This window comes from Embiotoca jacksoni, unplaced genomic scaffold (genome assembly GCF_022577435.1).
Source record: "Embiotoca jacksoni isolate LCO1_2020_lvr unplaced genomic scaffold, fEmbJac1.0.p SCAF_7, whole genome shotgun sequence".
Classification (NCBI taxonomy): domain Eukaryota; kingdom Metazoa; phylum Chordata; class Actinopteri; family Embiotocidae; genus Embiotoca; species Embiotoca jacksoni.
This window is the reverse complement of record NW_027185425.1, coordinates 1,271,322-1,287,602: the sequence shown is the minus strand read 5'-3', so window position 1 is coordinate 1,287,602 and position 16,281 is coordinate 1,271,322. Positions and strand designations below refer to the sequence as shown.

General features: G+C 42.0%; 1 protein-coding gene across 2 annotated transcripts; it reads left to right on the top strand.

The window, feature by feature from the left end:
• The first annotated feature begins 29 nt into the window (after positions 1–29).
• Positions 30–15,896, top strand: eloa (elongin A). Of its 2 annotated transcripts, XM_069176304.1 has the most exons (13): positions 30–98; positions 1,062–1,178; positions 4,643–4,699; positions 5,060–5,172; positions 5,854–6,479; positions 8,332–8,675; positions 9,712–9,823; positions 10,320–10,472; positions 11,256–11,353; positions 12,186–12,366; positions 12,503–12,632; positions 13,052–13,215; positions 13,338–15,896. In XM_069176304.1, exons 2-13 carry the CDS (start codon positions 1,107–1,109, stop codon positions 13,397–13,399), a joined length of 2,112 nt encoding a protein of 703 aa, XP_069032405.1. In that variant the 5' UTR covers positions 30–98; positions 1,062–1,106; the 3' UTR covers positions 13,400–15,896. The 2 variants fall into 2 exon arrangements, with proteins under 2 accessions (XP_069032405.1, XP_069032406.1); XM_069176305.1 differs by lacking the exons at positions 30–98; positions 1,062–1,178 and adding an exon at positions 2,270–2,549.
• The last annotated feature ends 385 nt before the right edge of the window (positions 15,897–16,281 follow it).

Here is a 16,281-nt window from a genome sequence, read left to right as displayed (position 1 = left end):
TACCTCTCCTGGGTATCTGCTTTCTTTGTAAGACCGTTGATCTACATCATTCCCCTTTCACACCAACAAACAGGCTGATGAGACCTTTCAGAGGACCAGTAAGTACTAAAATCAGCTTTAAATAACGTAAACAAATAAAGCCCATGAACTGAATTATCTACCAGACTGTATCAAACACAACATTCATGGCCAAGTTCTTTTAGACTGGTTATTCCTATAATATCCGTCTGTCTTATAATATGGTTAAAGATGTGTTTTGTTTATTTGTTTTTGACCACTTGGTTGCAGTGGAACAAACTTGGGTGAAGGCCTGACAGTGATTATTTGACATATCAACGATGAAAGCTGTTCTCTTGTATTTTTTGTTGTTGCCTATATTGGAAAAGTTATAAATGTTTTGGATTTATTGATAAGCTGTATTTTGAGAGAGACAGACAGATAGGTAAGCTGATCTATAAAGTGACAAACTGATTTGATGTTGATTTAGATGAGAATTTGTGTAAAACTGAGGTTAAACCATTACAAAAGATCACAGACAGCACTTTAATGGGCCTGTTATAATCATAATATTTGAAGACAAACATTGTATATAATATATATAGATATATAATGTACTGTATATACTGTGCATTTTATATTTTATATTTATATTTTTTTACTGCTATTTACTGCTATTTTATTGCTTTTCTATTATTCTATTCTATTATTTTATTCTATTATTTCTATTATTATCTTATTGCTTCTGTATGCTGCTGTAGCGAAAAAAATTTTCCCCTCGGGGATTAATAAAGTAAATACCTACCTACCTACCTAAAAGGGTATGATGACATTATATTAAATTGTGATGAGATATAACAGGATGCGTGTCTGTGACCAGGACAGACTGGAGACTGTTGGAAATTCCAGTTTAGTTTAATTTTATTTCCCTCCATAATGCCGAATAAATTCATTTTTATTCTAGTCGTTAATTTTCTCTGGTTATTTTTCCTCTTTTATTTTTTTTGTGCTTTTATTTTGGTGAAAAAAAAAAAAATGGGCGGAAATTCTCTTTCTCTGTCCAGTCAGGATGAAACAACTTCCGGGCGACAAGGGTGCCAGCAGTAAACATGGCGGACGAACTGCTGGAAACAGTGGAGAGACTTCAGTCCCGGCTCCTGGACAACCCTGAGCCTCGAAAGGTAACGACCGATCGGGTCGACACGGACAGATTCGGTGTTTAGCGCCCACCGATTCCCGACAACGTGGCCGGAGGCAGTAAATGTCACGGAGCCGTTTCACGGAAGCTCCCTGAAAGTCGCAACGGTTTTTTAAATGCTGCGTTTACGGGCCGCTGTCGACCGTTGCAACAAAACAAGGCAGCGGTGGGATTTGTCTCGAGTCGAAATATAGAGTCAAGTATCATAAGAAACGGGATTATAATACATGAAAAACATTTCAAAATAGAAGGCAGTGTTAATTACAGACACTAATAAATGCATTGGCAGTTTTACTGTGAAAAAAAAAATACAACAAAATGCATAAAATACAACAGGCCTCCGTTTTAAATAGGAATAATGTTAAATAAATAAAAATAAAAAATAGAATCTCGAGAATTTCAGATAAAAATTAATGTACTTACAGTCCTTTTGGAAGAAGTTAAGTACAGCACCAAGTAAAATCAATAAATCAAAATTCTCTTGCATCATATTCAAGTTTCAGGAAAGCTATTGCAGGGACTTGCTTTGAAATAGATAAATATTTGCTATAGTTGTGTGTGATTAGGCTTTGTGCACATGATGGCGTGCAGAAGGATAATTTGCATATCTAGATATTTCCTAGTTTTCTCTCTGCTACGCACGTTATATTTTTCAGGGCATTTTTCCATTTGCTTTTACTTTAGATTAAGTTGCTGTTTTCCTGAGCTTGGTGACTGATTAATCAACACTAACATTAATCTAAAACATGATATATTGACAATGAGGGTGAGCATTTTACTGCACCCTGTGTACTTTTACGTTTAAGTAAATTTTGCTGATGCACACTTTTTACTTAAGTAAGGTTTTAAAATGCAGGACTTTTACATGTAGCGGAGGATTTTCACAGCGTGCTATTTGCACGTTTATTTAAGTCAAATATACTTTATCCACATCCAAGAATGAAAAAAAAAAACAAACCAAAACATCATTTAGATACTTGGAAAGGAATCATTTGAAGACACTTTTCCCCAGTTCCGTTATTTCCGACAGCCCGTGAAGGCATCGCGTGAGACGTCACGATAATTAAAGGCTTTTAACTTGTTATAACGTACTTATTTAACGCTGTTTTGTTTTTTAAGCTCCAACTAAACAACCCGCCGGCTCTTTATGATGATACGTAGATCTCCTGTCACTCAGTAAAACGACGACACCAAACGCGGCATGATTTTTTTTTTTATTTTTTATTTTTTTTTTTATTTCGGAACCGAACTCGGGGCCGGAGTAGCCGTTAGCCTCGCAGCTAACTAACGTCGGTGAGGCTGAAGTCCCGACGGACCGGCGGGCTGCAGGCCTCTCACGTTTAACCCGACCCAGGTAAAAAAAACAAAACAAAACAAACAACCCGAAGCTCGACCACCAGCCGTGCAGTAAAAACACGAGTGTCAAAACCACGATACTTAAAATAAAAACAAAAACAAAACAACACGTTTAAAACGACAACGAACGGCGTCCCGGACTCGTCTTTGTTTACTGATGACGTGAAGAACAAAGCACGTTGTTGTTGTTTTTTTTAATTGTCTGTGGTCGGTTCGGTGACCGGAAGCCGCGCTACGGTTTAGAGAAGTGATCATTTAGGATTTAATAAATCGTACAAAATCACAGCTCAATTAGTTGTTGTTGTTGTTTTTAATTTATTTTGTACTGCAGCTCTGCACATTTAGGCCACGACATCAATTCAGCCTGCACGCTGCAGCACTGAGCGTCAACAACACGTGAGCAAGTTTTAGTTTCATTTAAATCCTATCAAACGAGCAGAAACAGCCTCTGGTCTGTCAGATAAACCTCAGGCGGGAATATATGAAGTCAGATGGTGTTGTTTTTTTTGAATTTTTTATGAGTTTATTCCTCGTGGTTTGATGTGAAAGGGAGCCTGAACATGTCAACAAACAGCTCATCCTTAAAATGAATGAATTGTTTTCAGCAGGGATCCAATGCAACTCGGTACATCTGCTCAAATACTGTACTCACTGGAAGTACAAATCTGAGGTACTTTTACTCCAGTATTTCAGTTTTATACTACATCTCCGAGGCAAATATTGTAGTTTTTATTTTTATTATTATTTGTCTGACAGACATCTGATGATTTTTTTTTTTATTTGTATTTTGTCAGACAGACATCTGATGATTTTTTATTTTTTTATTTTATTTGTCTGACAGACATCTGATGATTTTTTTTTTATTTGTATTTTGTCAGACAGACATCTGATGATTTTTTATTTTTTTATTTTATTTGTCTGACAGACATCTGATGATTTTTAAATTTTTTTTATTTTATTTATTTGAACGTTTTGCGATGAACTCAAGGACACGGCTGCGGCTTCGTTTTGGTTGTTATGATTGTAGCTACGGTGCGTTTTGCTGTGAATCCGTGTAACACTTGACGGCGTGCAGCGGCGTCCCAGCGAGTGCTGTTGTGTTGTTGTTCCTGCGCTCCTGTGTCGGTCGCACAATCACAGCAGGCTCAGACACTTCAGACCCCGAAGCCGAGATTGAACCACAGCGGCGGCGGCCCAAAGTCCGAGCGGTGACCACGTAATCCATATTATTTGAGCTGATCACAATCATTTATTTATAATCGTGAGAATTGATTTCATTCATCTGCATTAAAAACAGCCGGATGAAATTAACACAAATGTCATATTTACATAACTGTGTCTGCATCACTTTGAGTGTGACTGGCACTCTTTGATGACATCATCTCATTGCCCCCCACCCCCCCACTCACCCTCTTGTGGTTTAATTGCACGAGACGAGAATCATTTCATCATTTTGATCGACTGCAACATTTAGATTTTTTTCAGCAAGATTTAAAAAAAAGGAGAATTTAATACACTTTTCAGATTTGCAGCAAAAAAAACAACAACAACTTGCGGTCAAAGTAAAATGAATCGTAATCGTCAAGTGAGATTTCACGATCACGATCACAGACGCAAATATATTTCTATGGTCGTGACAGCCGTGGTCTCAGCCGGGCAGAGCCAGCTGCAGCTGTGCTCACAACCAGCAGCTGCGCAGGATCCCGTACAGACATCAGCTTTTTAAAATGAATATCGAGCCGTTGGAGCGTCACGTAAAGTGTCACATCACCTCTCCTCTCCGTATCGTCTGCGCAGCGTTTCACGTAACTGGCAGTTTATCAGAACTGGAACTGTTCACGTGGATCAGGAGAGGAAAAGCACAACTTATTGCGAGGAGACACAAAAAAAACAACCAACGTGGCTCAGTAGCACAATGATCACAATCTGTCAACAGGGATTCATCAAAACAACAGCTTCTTATCTTTGAGGAAAATTGCAGATTTAAAAGTCCGACTCTGCCGTAGAATCTGTGTGTCGACTCGAATGACATCGAGCCTTCCTTCAAATGATAACGCTGTTTGTTTGTTTGTTTGTTTTTGTTTTTTCCAGCTGCTGAAGACTCTCAAAAGACTGGGGGAGCTTCCCATGACTGTGAACATACTGGTGGTGAGGAATGTTTTCATTCATCGCTCATAAACTGAAATTGAAATATATGCCAATGAGAAAAAGACAAATAAGTCGATCAAGTGAAGCTGCAATTTCACTCGGTGCGCCGCTGAGTCAGCGGTTTTCAGCCGAAGCCGTAACATGTTTCGCTCGGCTGCAGATACGAGAACAGCTGTAAAAGTGAACGGCTTCAAAAGTGAAGAGAGCACGTGAGGACTGAAGGTCAAGACACCTGTCTCGTGTTATCCACCTGTCTCGTGTTATCCACCTGTCTCGTGTTATCCACCTGTCTCGTGTTATCCACCAGCGGTGAGTCCGTAAACTTCTGGCTTTTTTTTTTTTTTGTTTGTTCTGTCGCAGGAAACTGGAGTGGGGAAAGCCGTGAACTCCTTCAGGAAGCACGATGCAGCCGGAGAGGTGGCGAAAGGCCTCGTCGCCAAATGGAAGAAACTGGTCCCTCAGTCGGCAGACAGGTAACTTCTGCACACCTGTGACCTCGACGTGGACACGGTAGCAACAAGCAGAACGAGCAGTGATTTAGGAGACAAAATCTTTCATACATTTCTGCTCACCGTCGTCACATCGCGTCACGTCGGATACGATTTAGTTTGATTTATAAGTCACGGGAAATTAATAAAACCTCTTATTTTAATTAAAACAGATGAAACCAGGGTAATTTATGAGGGAAAATTAACAGCACTTTTATATTCAGTTTTTATATTCAGGAGCAGAAAGACTGCAGCGTCGGCAATTTATATTTAATAAGACGTTTTGATGCGCTGTGTAGTTTTCAGGGTTTTTTTTTTTCACACCCACGTTCAGGCATTAAAAAACAACACTTCGACACTTTGTTCCAAACACGTGACTTGATTTGGGTTTTTTTATACCTGAACATGGGGACATCATTTTCTTCAGAAAAGCTCGGGTCTTTTAAGTAATGAGTGTTGAGTAAATGTGGAGACGTCACCTAGATTTTAGATTTTGCTGTCGTCTTCAACCACGTCACTCCGATTTAGCGGATGGACTTCGCCAAAGTAACCTCGGGTTGGTCATACGACAGGCTGTCTCCACGACAACCGTGCACGCTGCTCCATCGTCCGAGGAAGACCGCGAGACGACCTGAAGTGAACCAACCTGATTTCTGTCTCCCTCAGACCCAACAGCCACGCCAAAGAAGCCTCCCGGTCACACGCACACTCTCACGTCCACGAGGCCGGCGACGGCGACGGCGACGGAGGAGGAGGAGGAGGAGGATTAGGAGGAGCCCACAGACGTCCCCGAGAGCCCTCCCCTGAGGAAGAGCGCCCTTATATGGAAGTAGGGGAGGAGGACGAGGAGGAGGAGGAGGAGGAACAGGTGGTGCAGGAGGAGGAGGAGGAGGAGGAGGAGGAGGAGAGAGGCTACCACACCAACTATTCGCCGTCACCTCCTCACCACGACCAGTACAGCTCCCCGCAGCCAGGCGGGTATCAGTCGGACGAGTACGAGAGCCCCGCGCCCAGCCCTCCCCCTCCTCCCCCTCCGCCTCCGCCTCCTCGCAAAGAAGTCCGTCACGCCAAACCAAACAAAGAGCCCGGCAAGAACCACCACCACGGCAACCGGGACCGGGACGAGGAGCGGCGGCAGCGCCACGCGCAGACGAGCGGCGGCGACGGGAAGAAGCGCGGCGGCGAGAGCCGAGAGCGACAGCAGAGTCCGGGACAGAAGAGCGCCAAGCACAGCAGGAAGTCCAACGCACACGACGGCAGGAGGGAGGAGAAGAAGAAGGGAGGAGACGACGGTGAGTGGGAGGGTCACTGGGACACTCATGCACCAGATGCTCTTCTTCTCCGTGGTTGAACTCGTATTTTACATCACGTCCAGTCTCTTCATCCTGTTTAGAAAAAAGTTTCTGTCTGGTTTTATTGGCTTTAAAGGCCTTTCGCTGTCCCGCGCTGTCATACGGACAGGAACGTAGGCAGATGTCCAACGTCCTGCTCTCGTCTCAACAACTAGTTTACTTTTGTTTGTCCTTTCAAAAAAACAGCGTTTCACCGATGGAAACTTCAAGCTCACAGAAACTCATTTAACATTGTAGTGGAGAATCAAACACAATTCATTTCGGCGTAATATGAGTAATAATAATTTTCAAGGTAAATTTCCATTTTGCAGAAATACACAGCCAAAAAAAAAAAAAAATAATATATAAAAAAAAAAAATCCCCTTTTGCACCTGATATTTAAAATTTGTTGACGGACGGGACTTTAGCATCTTCAAAGCTTTCTGTAGTTGAAGAATAAACAGGCTGCAAGATGGAGTACAAATTCACATCTCTTCTTTTAATCTTTACATGTTTTTTTTTACTTTTAGTGTGTGTGTGTGTGCGCGTGCGCGTGTGTGTGTGTGTGTGTGCGCGCGTGCGTGTGTGTGTGTTTTATCATCGAGGATGAAGACACAGCGACAGACATCCTGTATCGGATTATTCAGAGACTGTAGTTCAGTGTTGAGTAACAGGAAGTCACAAAATAAGATTTACAGACGAAGTAGAAAACTGACGGGTGTTTTGTTTCGTCCGTGTGTGACAGATTCACCGCGTGAAGGATCGCGTGTGTCGTAATAATCGATCAGGGAATCGATAGAAGTTGCGCGCCGGCAGTTTTGATAATGGAATAATTCAAATTAAGACTAAATTCATGCAAAAATGTTTCAACATTAGCTTGAAGAGTTTCATTTTGATTGTAGTTGCGATAAGTAGCTGATTCATCGTTTAGTCAAAAACAGGAAATCAGTCACTTTTCTGTTCGATTTTGTTTTTCTAACTTTTTTTAAGCAAATAGGCCAAAAAATGTGTTGGTTTCTCAATGTGAGAATGATCTGATGCTTTGGTTTCTGACTTGTGGTTGAAAAAAAACAAGCTTCACTGTGAGCTATCAGTTAAAGACATTTCAGAAACAAAACAATTCATCGAGAAAATCACCTGCAGACCAAAAAGTCAGCTACAAAAAACAAAAACAAATTGTTTGATATAAAGTTGTTAGTCGCAGCTTTAAGTTTTATGACATTTTCCAGAACGAATAATTGATCTTTTCAATCTGAGAAAATAAATGCGAGTTTAATTGATCCTCTGTTATTATGTTAAAAATGAAAAACCTTCTTGAATGATAGAAGAGCTGCTGCCGACTTTTCTACATTCACAGATTCATCATAATCTCCTCTTTGTATTCATCTACACGTCCATAAAGCCCCTCCCCCAAAAAATAGACCATATTCTTGTTCCTATATTGTATGTTATTTAAAAAAATACTTTCAACACAATGATTGTTTTACACATTTTTGATTGTAGTTTATTGTGAGCTTTACAACATAAGGAGTACACGGCCTACAGGTTTCAGATTCAGATATCTGAAATTTATGAAATAGCTAATTTGAGGATTTTCTATATTTTGATACTGTTCGATAATGACACTCAAAAATATTTCAGTAATTTCATTCATTTCTATTTCAACATGATCTTTGAATAATCGTTAGTTCCAACATATTCAGCTTTTGAAGGAAGAAGAATGTAATGATCTGAAAAAGTTCAGATGTTTCCTTGAGAACTCGTGTAGGGTTCCTTATTTTCCCATGATTCACTGCATCGTCTGCGTTTCCAGGGCGACCACGCGCACCCAAGGACTCTCCGCCGAAGGAAGAAGAAGAGTACTTCGAGACTCCCACCATGTCCTTCGAGTCCTTCCTCACGTACGACGCCCCGACGTCCGTCAAGAAGAAGAAGAAGCCGTTAATGTCGTCGTCGTCGTCGTCGTCGCACAGTCGGCCGTCTCACTCTTCCTCCTCCACGTCATCCTCCCATCGCGCCCGCACGCCTCCGCCCGTCTCCTCCTCCTCCTCCTCCTCCTCCAAAGTGAGCAAGGCGAACGGCGCCCGGAGCACCAAGAGGCCACATTCAGGCTCCAGTTCATCAGCAGCGACACCGACTCCAGAGAAACGCAAGCGGGTGAGGACGGCCTCCAAGGAAGTTTTTTTTAATTTTTTTATGGTTTTTGTCCATAAACACAAATCAATATGTAAACAAATCATCAACTTACTTGTTTTTTCGGCGGATCTTTAACCTTTAAGCAGCAAATTGACCAACTAATCTTAAATAACGGACCTTGAATGGGCTTTTTCAAACCTTTACTCTGATATGATTTAGTAAAGTTTGAAGACCGCAGCAAACAATTATTTTGATTCTCTTATAATCTGCCATTTATTTTTATCAGTTCATTATTTGGCCTAAAAAAAAAAAAAGAGAAAATCTGCCTTTTATAATTATCTGCAGTATCGAGATTTCAAATGAACCCATCATTAGTTTACTGATATTTATGGCATTAAATCATCTGCATTGATTATTAGAACAGTTGATGATTGATTTCCGTGCTGCGGCTGTAAATCTTGAGTTCTGCCATTTTGGTAGAAATGTGGTGACATCTGGGAGCGTTTTGAGGACTTTACCGAGCCTCGAGTCTTCTTCCGGAAACACAGCTGTGGTTTTATTTTGTGTCCTGAATCCTGGTTTGTTACCTAGCAACAGCAGCTTAGTCCACAGTCGTGGTATTGCGGAGAAGAGCAGTAACCTTGCGGATATCCAAGCCTGCTTCAGGTTAAGAATCTGCCGAATGTGGTTTCAGTAGCGATTCCCCAACAAACCTCCAAAAAAATAATGTGTCAAAACCTTCAAAGGAACAGTTTAAACATTTTGGGAGTTGCGTGACGGATACTGTTAGCTTAGCTTAGAATAAAGGCTCGAAACGGGGGGAGGGGGACTGCTTGCCTGGCTTTGTCCAAGTATAAATAATCTAAATAACAACATCTCTTAAGGCAGACTCACTATTTCCCACCATGTCCAGTCCTTTAAAAAAAATAATAAATCCCACCAACTTTTCGTTTGTCCTCCGTCATTCTCCGCTGGACGAACTCGTCACATCGACGGGTTTTATTATTTTTTTTCAAATGACGCCGATTGATTAAAGTGCATCGTTGTGTGGTTGCAGGTTGTCGAAGCTGTTTCAACTCTTCCTGAAATCCCTCTGCCGGCGATTCAGCCCAACTACAGACCTCTGCCCTCCATCGACGTCACGCCGCTGTCCCCTCAGAGACGCAAAGGTAAGTCCGCCTCCAAGCGTTCGCTGACTCACGTCAGGCTAAATCTCCTTCAAAGACCACAAAACACTGGGATAAAAACTTTGGCATCATGTCAGAGAGATCAAAGTGTTCCTTATTTCTGAAGGCACAAAGCATCGAGCAGCCAATTTGAGCCTTTTCTTTAATAACGGGGTTCATTATTTCAAAGCTCCGAAAATCTGGCAATGAAGAAACAAACGTTTCGTAGCTAAACTTTTACATTACGTCATAGTTACACAAACTTCAGTCTGATTGTTGAGTTGTTTCTGACTGAGTTTCTGTTTAAATTTCCCTGAAAGTTTCCCAGTTTCTTTGCTCATTTGAACGATTGTTTGTTGTTGTTTTTTTTTCTCGGCGAGCAGCCGCGAAGGCCCCAAAAACTTCTTCCATTCTTCAAACTCATCTTACGGTCGTCCAGTTTTCATTTTTTTCGTTCACCGCCGACTGACTTTCACTGCCCTCCCATCTTCTCTTTCAGTTCCTGTCTTCAACGACGAGGAGGACACCGGCTTCACTGGGAAGCGGTTCAACTCTAAGATGGTGGTCTACTCGGGATCGAAGACCGCCTACCTGCCCCGGATGATGACTCTGTTCCAGCAGTGCATCCGCGTGCTGCAGAACAACATCGACTGTGAGTGGAGCTGCTGCATTTCCCTGTGTGTTCAAACCACGGCCCTGCAGGGGGCAGCAGAGCGCTCGGACACGCCTTCAGTAGTCGGACGCAACAGATTTAGCACACGCAGTACACGTATCCTTCAAGCGGCAGCCAGCGGCGACATCGCCTGTTGGTTTTGTGAACGGCCGTTACGAAGCCTCCAGTTCAGATTTTGTCCGGCGCCGTCTTGCTTGTTCGGAGCGGGTTGGAGCAGGAAGTGACCGTATTTGGGCGAGCTAGGGGATCTGACTCGATCTGACTGGAAACCCGACGATGCCACGTCCCGCCCACCGATAGCTGTAACCTGACTGTACCACCGGCCTGTCAATCAAACAGACACGCCCCCTAAAACACAAGCTTTAAAGCTTATTTTCTAATGAATGACGGGTATATTTTCAGATGGTCCACCAGAAAACTAATAAGAAGGAGCGACTTAAGCTAACGACACCGAGATAACTCGTGGAGAACATTTATTGACTTAAAATTTGGAGACCAGTTAAATGGGAGTCTATCTACATCTGGAGGCCTTTACCTTCCAGTTAATGTTATGTCTTTACACACTGGGATCGTCTGTGTTGGTGCCAGGTGGGCGGAGTTCTCGACAAACAATAAAAGATCAACAGATCTTGTTTGAGCGTCAATACGCGTTTCGTCTGTGCTCCATACCTGAACTTCACCCACTTGGATACGCCAAGGTGGCTAAAACAAACACACACTGCTGCACAGGCGTGACTGTACTCTCTCTGTTGGCTCTTTCAGCCATCGCTGAGGTGGGAGGAGTGCCATACGAGATCCTGGAACCGGTTCTGGAGCGCTGCACTCCGGAGCAGCTGTACCGCATCGAGCAGAGCAACCAGGTGACATGTTCGTCTGAAACAAACTTCTGAACCTTAAAACTCTTAACTTTCAAACTGGAGGCTGAAATTAGTGAGATCGGGTCAGAACGTCCCCACAATGCAGACATGTCCTCACTACCAAGGTTTAAAACTGAAACGGGACCTCACAAAGATAGCAATGCAAGCCTACACACACACACACACACACACACACACACACACACTCAATGCATCCTAAACCTCCCTCAAAGGCTTCTTTTGATTTTCTGAAAAGGCCAAAACCTGAGCAACGCTTCACATTAATATTATTAGGACCAAAGCTGAAATGCAGTTTTCTCTTCTTGGAAGTTGTTCTTCTTTCAGTTTTCTCAGTCGAGTGAAGCCCAAATCATCTACAGACTTTCCAGGAATTTACTGGAAAATACAATTTCTTTTTCTGACTCAGTTTGTCCCAGAAACTCGAAAGGTTTCCTTCATCCATCAGTCAGTGGGGCATCAAAACCTCCAGCTAAACTCGGGTGAATGTTAAAAAATGAAAAGCCTCTTCATGAGCAGCAGTGGTTTTGTTGATAAATTGTCTTTCAGTTCCTTTTTTAGTGTTTTTTAAGACAAACAGCAGAAGAATGGTTAACACACAAGACATTAAAATACACCACCATTATTCTGGCTCATGTAGCAGAGTGATGCTGTTTGTTCTCCTCTTTTGTCTCCAACCGTCCCTTTTTCTGTCTGCTGCATCGCTTTCAAGTTCTGCAGTTATTTCTGGATTATAATCCAGAAAGGAAAAAAAAAAAAACCAACAACGTCCCGTTTGCGCGCGCGTCCCTTTTTGAACTTCGATTCCTCCTTTCAGTGTTTCACGGAGGACTCGGACGAGTTGTGGATGCGTCACTGTCAGCGCGACTTCAAGCGGGAGTCTCCTCAGGAGTACGAGTCGTGGCGGGAGATGTACCTGCGGCTGCACGACGAGCGCGAGGAGCGGCTGCGGATGCTCACGCAGAACATCAGCTCCGCGCACGCCAACAAACCCAAAGGTAGGAGAGGGGCTGTTGTTGTTGGTTTTTTTTTCACGAATCAGCAAAAAAAAAAAAAAAAAATTTGCCGAGTGTGGCTGTATTTGTTGAGGCTGCTGAGGGGTTTTAACCCGAGTGCCGCGTGTCCTCCCACCAGGGCGGCAGGTGAAGATGGCGTATGTAAATTCGGCCGCCAAGCCGCCGCGTGACGTTCGCCGCCGACAGGAGAAGTTCGGCACCAGCAGTTTGTCCACGGCCGCCTCCACCGCCGCGGCAGCTCCCATCAAGTGAGTGTGCGCGAGACACCGTCGGTCTTCTCTCACGTTTCGTTCCCACATATGTTATATGTACCGTTTAAAATACCCGTTTATAAAGATGATATTACAGTGTGGGTTGTATGAAATATAGGGCAAATAAAAATAGAAAATAATTCAAAAACAACCATTTTAAATGTAAAACTGATTCACAAGTTATGTTGCAGCTGTTTTTAAATATGTGGATTTCTTTTCTCTCTTTTATATCAAACAAATTTTTGCAGACATCAACTTGAACCTCTGCAAGCTAAATAATTCATCATTTTATTTAAAACAAATCATATATATATCTATGTCATAGCTGCTGCTCCATCATTAATTTGAAGTAGCTCAGGTCTTTGTGGTTGGTTTTAGATTCAGCGCAGATTTTCCCTTCTTCCTGTCTCCTTCAGAATAAGACCGGCCACCACGTTTTACTCTGGCGAGACGAGTCACTCCTCTGCCTCCCAACTCGACGGCGCTCCCGGCTCGTCCCGCTCCTCAGCGGCGAGTGGCGGAGGAGGAGCGGGAGCAGCAGCAGGAGGACACGTCGCCCGGGACAAACCACAGGTCAAAAGTAAGTCTGCGTTAACTCTCCTCAGCCGTAGTCGAGGATTTCTGGAATATATATATTTATATATATTTTGTTTTTTTTGTCTTTTTAATCTCACGAACCACCTTTTTGTCATTTCCTCGCAGAAATCGCCCCCATGATGGCCAAAACTATCAAAGCGTTCAAGAACAGATTCTCCCGCCGATAGTGTGAAAGAGACTGAATGTATTTTATGAATTCCAACTGCGTTTTTAATTTAACTTTAGCAAACTTTTACCGGAGACCCTCCTCCCCTGAACACACACCACACACACACACACACACACACACACACACACACACACACACACACGCACACACACGCACACACACACACACACATTTTAAACACGTTCATCTCGAGCCACCAAACATATCACTTGAACTCGACAGTATTGGTGGAAAAATATGGTTCACTTGAATGATTGACTTGAATGTTTTTGTTTCTTTTGTGGTGGCAGCGGGTTTTTTTTTTTAATTGAGTATTTAAATCCTAAATGACGGTCAAACGGTGCGACGTCTGCTTCGATGAGTAAGTCGACAGCTTTTTTATAAGATGCGAAGGACAGACAAACACACACAGTCTGTTACCTTTTCTTGTTCTCCAGCAGACATTTTTTGAAGAAATAGCTGCACATTTTGGGGATTTGCTCTCTGGCCCGAGAATTGGATGAGAAGATGAATGTCTCTCTCCGTCTTTCAGCAGCAGCTGTGAACTTGTTTTAGCACAAAGAATGGAAACAAGGGAATGAGCCTGCCTGGATCTGTAACAAAAAAAAAAAACCTGCCTAAATATCTCTTATTAACATGTTCATTTGTCAATAAGGTCAGTTCATAGATTTATACTATTTCTTAGCAGTTGCTAAGGAAACCAGCCGAGACACCAGGGTTGTTCAGTTTTACATTCAAACAACAAAAGTGTTCAGAAAGTTAAAAAAAACACATGACAACTTGGAGACGCTGCTTATTTCCGGTCAGATTTTATTTGCGCAGTTTTCTGCGCGTCCGTTGCACCTCAATAGATTTACGCAAATGTTTTCCAGACTTTAAAGATGCTGAGAGAAAAGCTGAATTTTGGAAATGTGACATTAGTGTAGCTGGAAATAGAACAAAAAGATGCACTGCTTACACGCTGGCATATTTTAAAGGGTCGGTGTGAAGTTTTTTTTATTTTTTTGGGGAGAAATGGAATATAATGTTTATAATTCGTTTTTTATTAAATTTTTTTTAATCACCTGAAACTAAGAATTGTTCTGTTTTCATTCGCTATCTGTAGATTTCTTTTTAACACTTGCAAGGGAGTTGTGCGATCTTCAACTAGATGTCACTAAATCCTTCACACTGCTCCTTTAAAGAATGAATCATGTTTGATGGTGCTTTTGATGCAGCAGCGCCCCCTCTGGTCACAGAATGCAGCACCACTGCGTCACATTACTCCATTAAAAATGCACAGTCCTCATTTTTAGGGCCCGAGCACCGATGGTGCCAAAGCCCTGTTGTTTTTCAGTAATTGTTTTCTCGTTCCTTGTTATTATTATCCTTACGTAAAGTGACTTTCCTTTTTGGAGGCTTTATGGTATTTAAAAACTCGTGAAAAACGTCGTATTCTCGTTACATTTAGTTTTTTGCGGGTTTAAAAGAGTGACATGTAACGTGTTAATGAGTGAGCTGTAGAGGTGTTGCTAGGCAGAGCCGGGCTACCTGTTTCCAGTCTTTGTGCAAAGCTAAGCTGACCGTCTGCCGGCTGTAGCTTCATATTTATCGTACGGGGACGAGGGTCGCACTGATCTTCTCATCCAACTCGCTCCGAGAGAGAAAATATGCATATTTATCAACATGGTAAAGTTTTCCTGATAAGGGACAGAAAAAAAAACAACTTTTATTTTCAAGAACAGTCATTTGTTGTTTTCCGCCACAAACAAACGAGACACTACATTGGAAGACTTTTACACTTTGCTCTTGTTTTGTCTTTTAATCGCATGTACGATGCACATCCCGACATCCGAGACGTCAGCCGGCTGGTGGAAGAGTCTGCTTTTTTTAAAATAAAAAAAAAACAAAAAAAAAACAGATGCCTATTTTAAACATGTTTTTCCTGATGCATTTTTCAATGTGCAGGGCTAAAATGATATCAATGAACTACACACACACACACACACACACACACACACACACACACACACACGTACGTCGTAGACTCATTCGATCCCTCCTGTGGCTTCAGATCATGTTTTCCTGCTGTCGAATGTGTGCGTCCCTGTTTTTATCTGCTTCACTGTGACAGACAGCTTGAGGGCGGAGTCTGTAGGAAGACAAGAGGAAGAACAATAAAGTAGGAAGTCAGTAGGACGTCTGCAACTTCAGTCCATGATGATGATGTATTTATTTTCAACACTGGGACCTGGCACCCCACAACATGGGCCCAAAATGGAAGTAGATGGAAAATTGTAATTTTATTAGATTTTAATAAATGTTATATGGTCATTTTTATTAAAATTGACTTTTTGCCCTGAAAGACTGTCTGTGTGGGAATGTTTTTGAGAGCTCTGAAATGTTTTTGAGTGGTCTGAATGATCATCTGTGACTCTTTCTGAACACAATCCCGCCAGATGAAATGAATATCACTTTGTACCTTTGTTTTCTGTCTAAATAAATGTCTGAACTGATGGAAGAGTCTGCAGAGGAGGAGGTGGAGTGTCTAAATATGGAGAAATGGTCACGAGAGTTGTTTTTAAACTGTCCCATTTGTCCTGTAGGCCCTAATGTTAAAAAAAACCTGTTAAATTATGTGACTTATTCTCATATTACACCTAAATATGGGGTTTTCCGAGTGCCTGTTATCGTTCTTGTCATTAATCTTAATGGACAGCATTATTTTTTAAATGATTGTGTTTTATTTTTTATTTTTTTTATAAAGTACAAGACGCTCCAGAGCTGGAGACTTGAGATCCAACTGAGTAACGGTACCCCCGACAGGTCCAAACATGACTAACGGCATAAGAAAGAAAAATCTTCTTTTATGTTACAAGACTATCTTAATTTTTTTTTTTT

Bases quoted from the DNA above. Each gene is read 5' to 3' on its own strand.
- eloa (XM_069176304.1), top strand. From the start codon at position 1,107: ATGGCGGACGAACTGCTGGAAACAGTGGAGAGACTTCAGTCCCGGCTC. The intron at 9,824-10,319 runs GTAAGTCCGCCT...CTTCTCTTTCAG, and splicing joins GTCCCCTCAGAGACGCAAAG to TTCCTGTCTTCAACGACGAG. The intron at 11,354-12,185 runs GTGACATGTTCG...TCCTCCTTTCAG, and splicing joins GCATCGAGCAGAGCAACCAG to TGTTTCACGGAGGACTCGGA.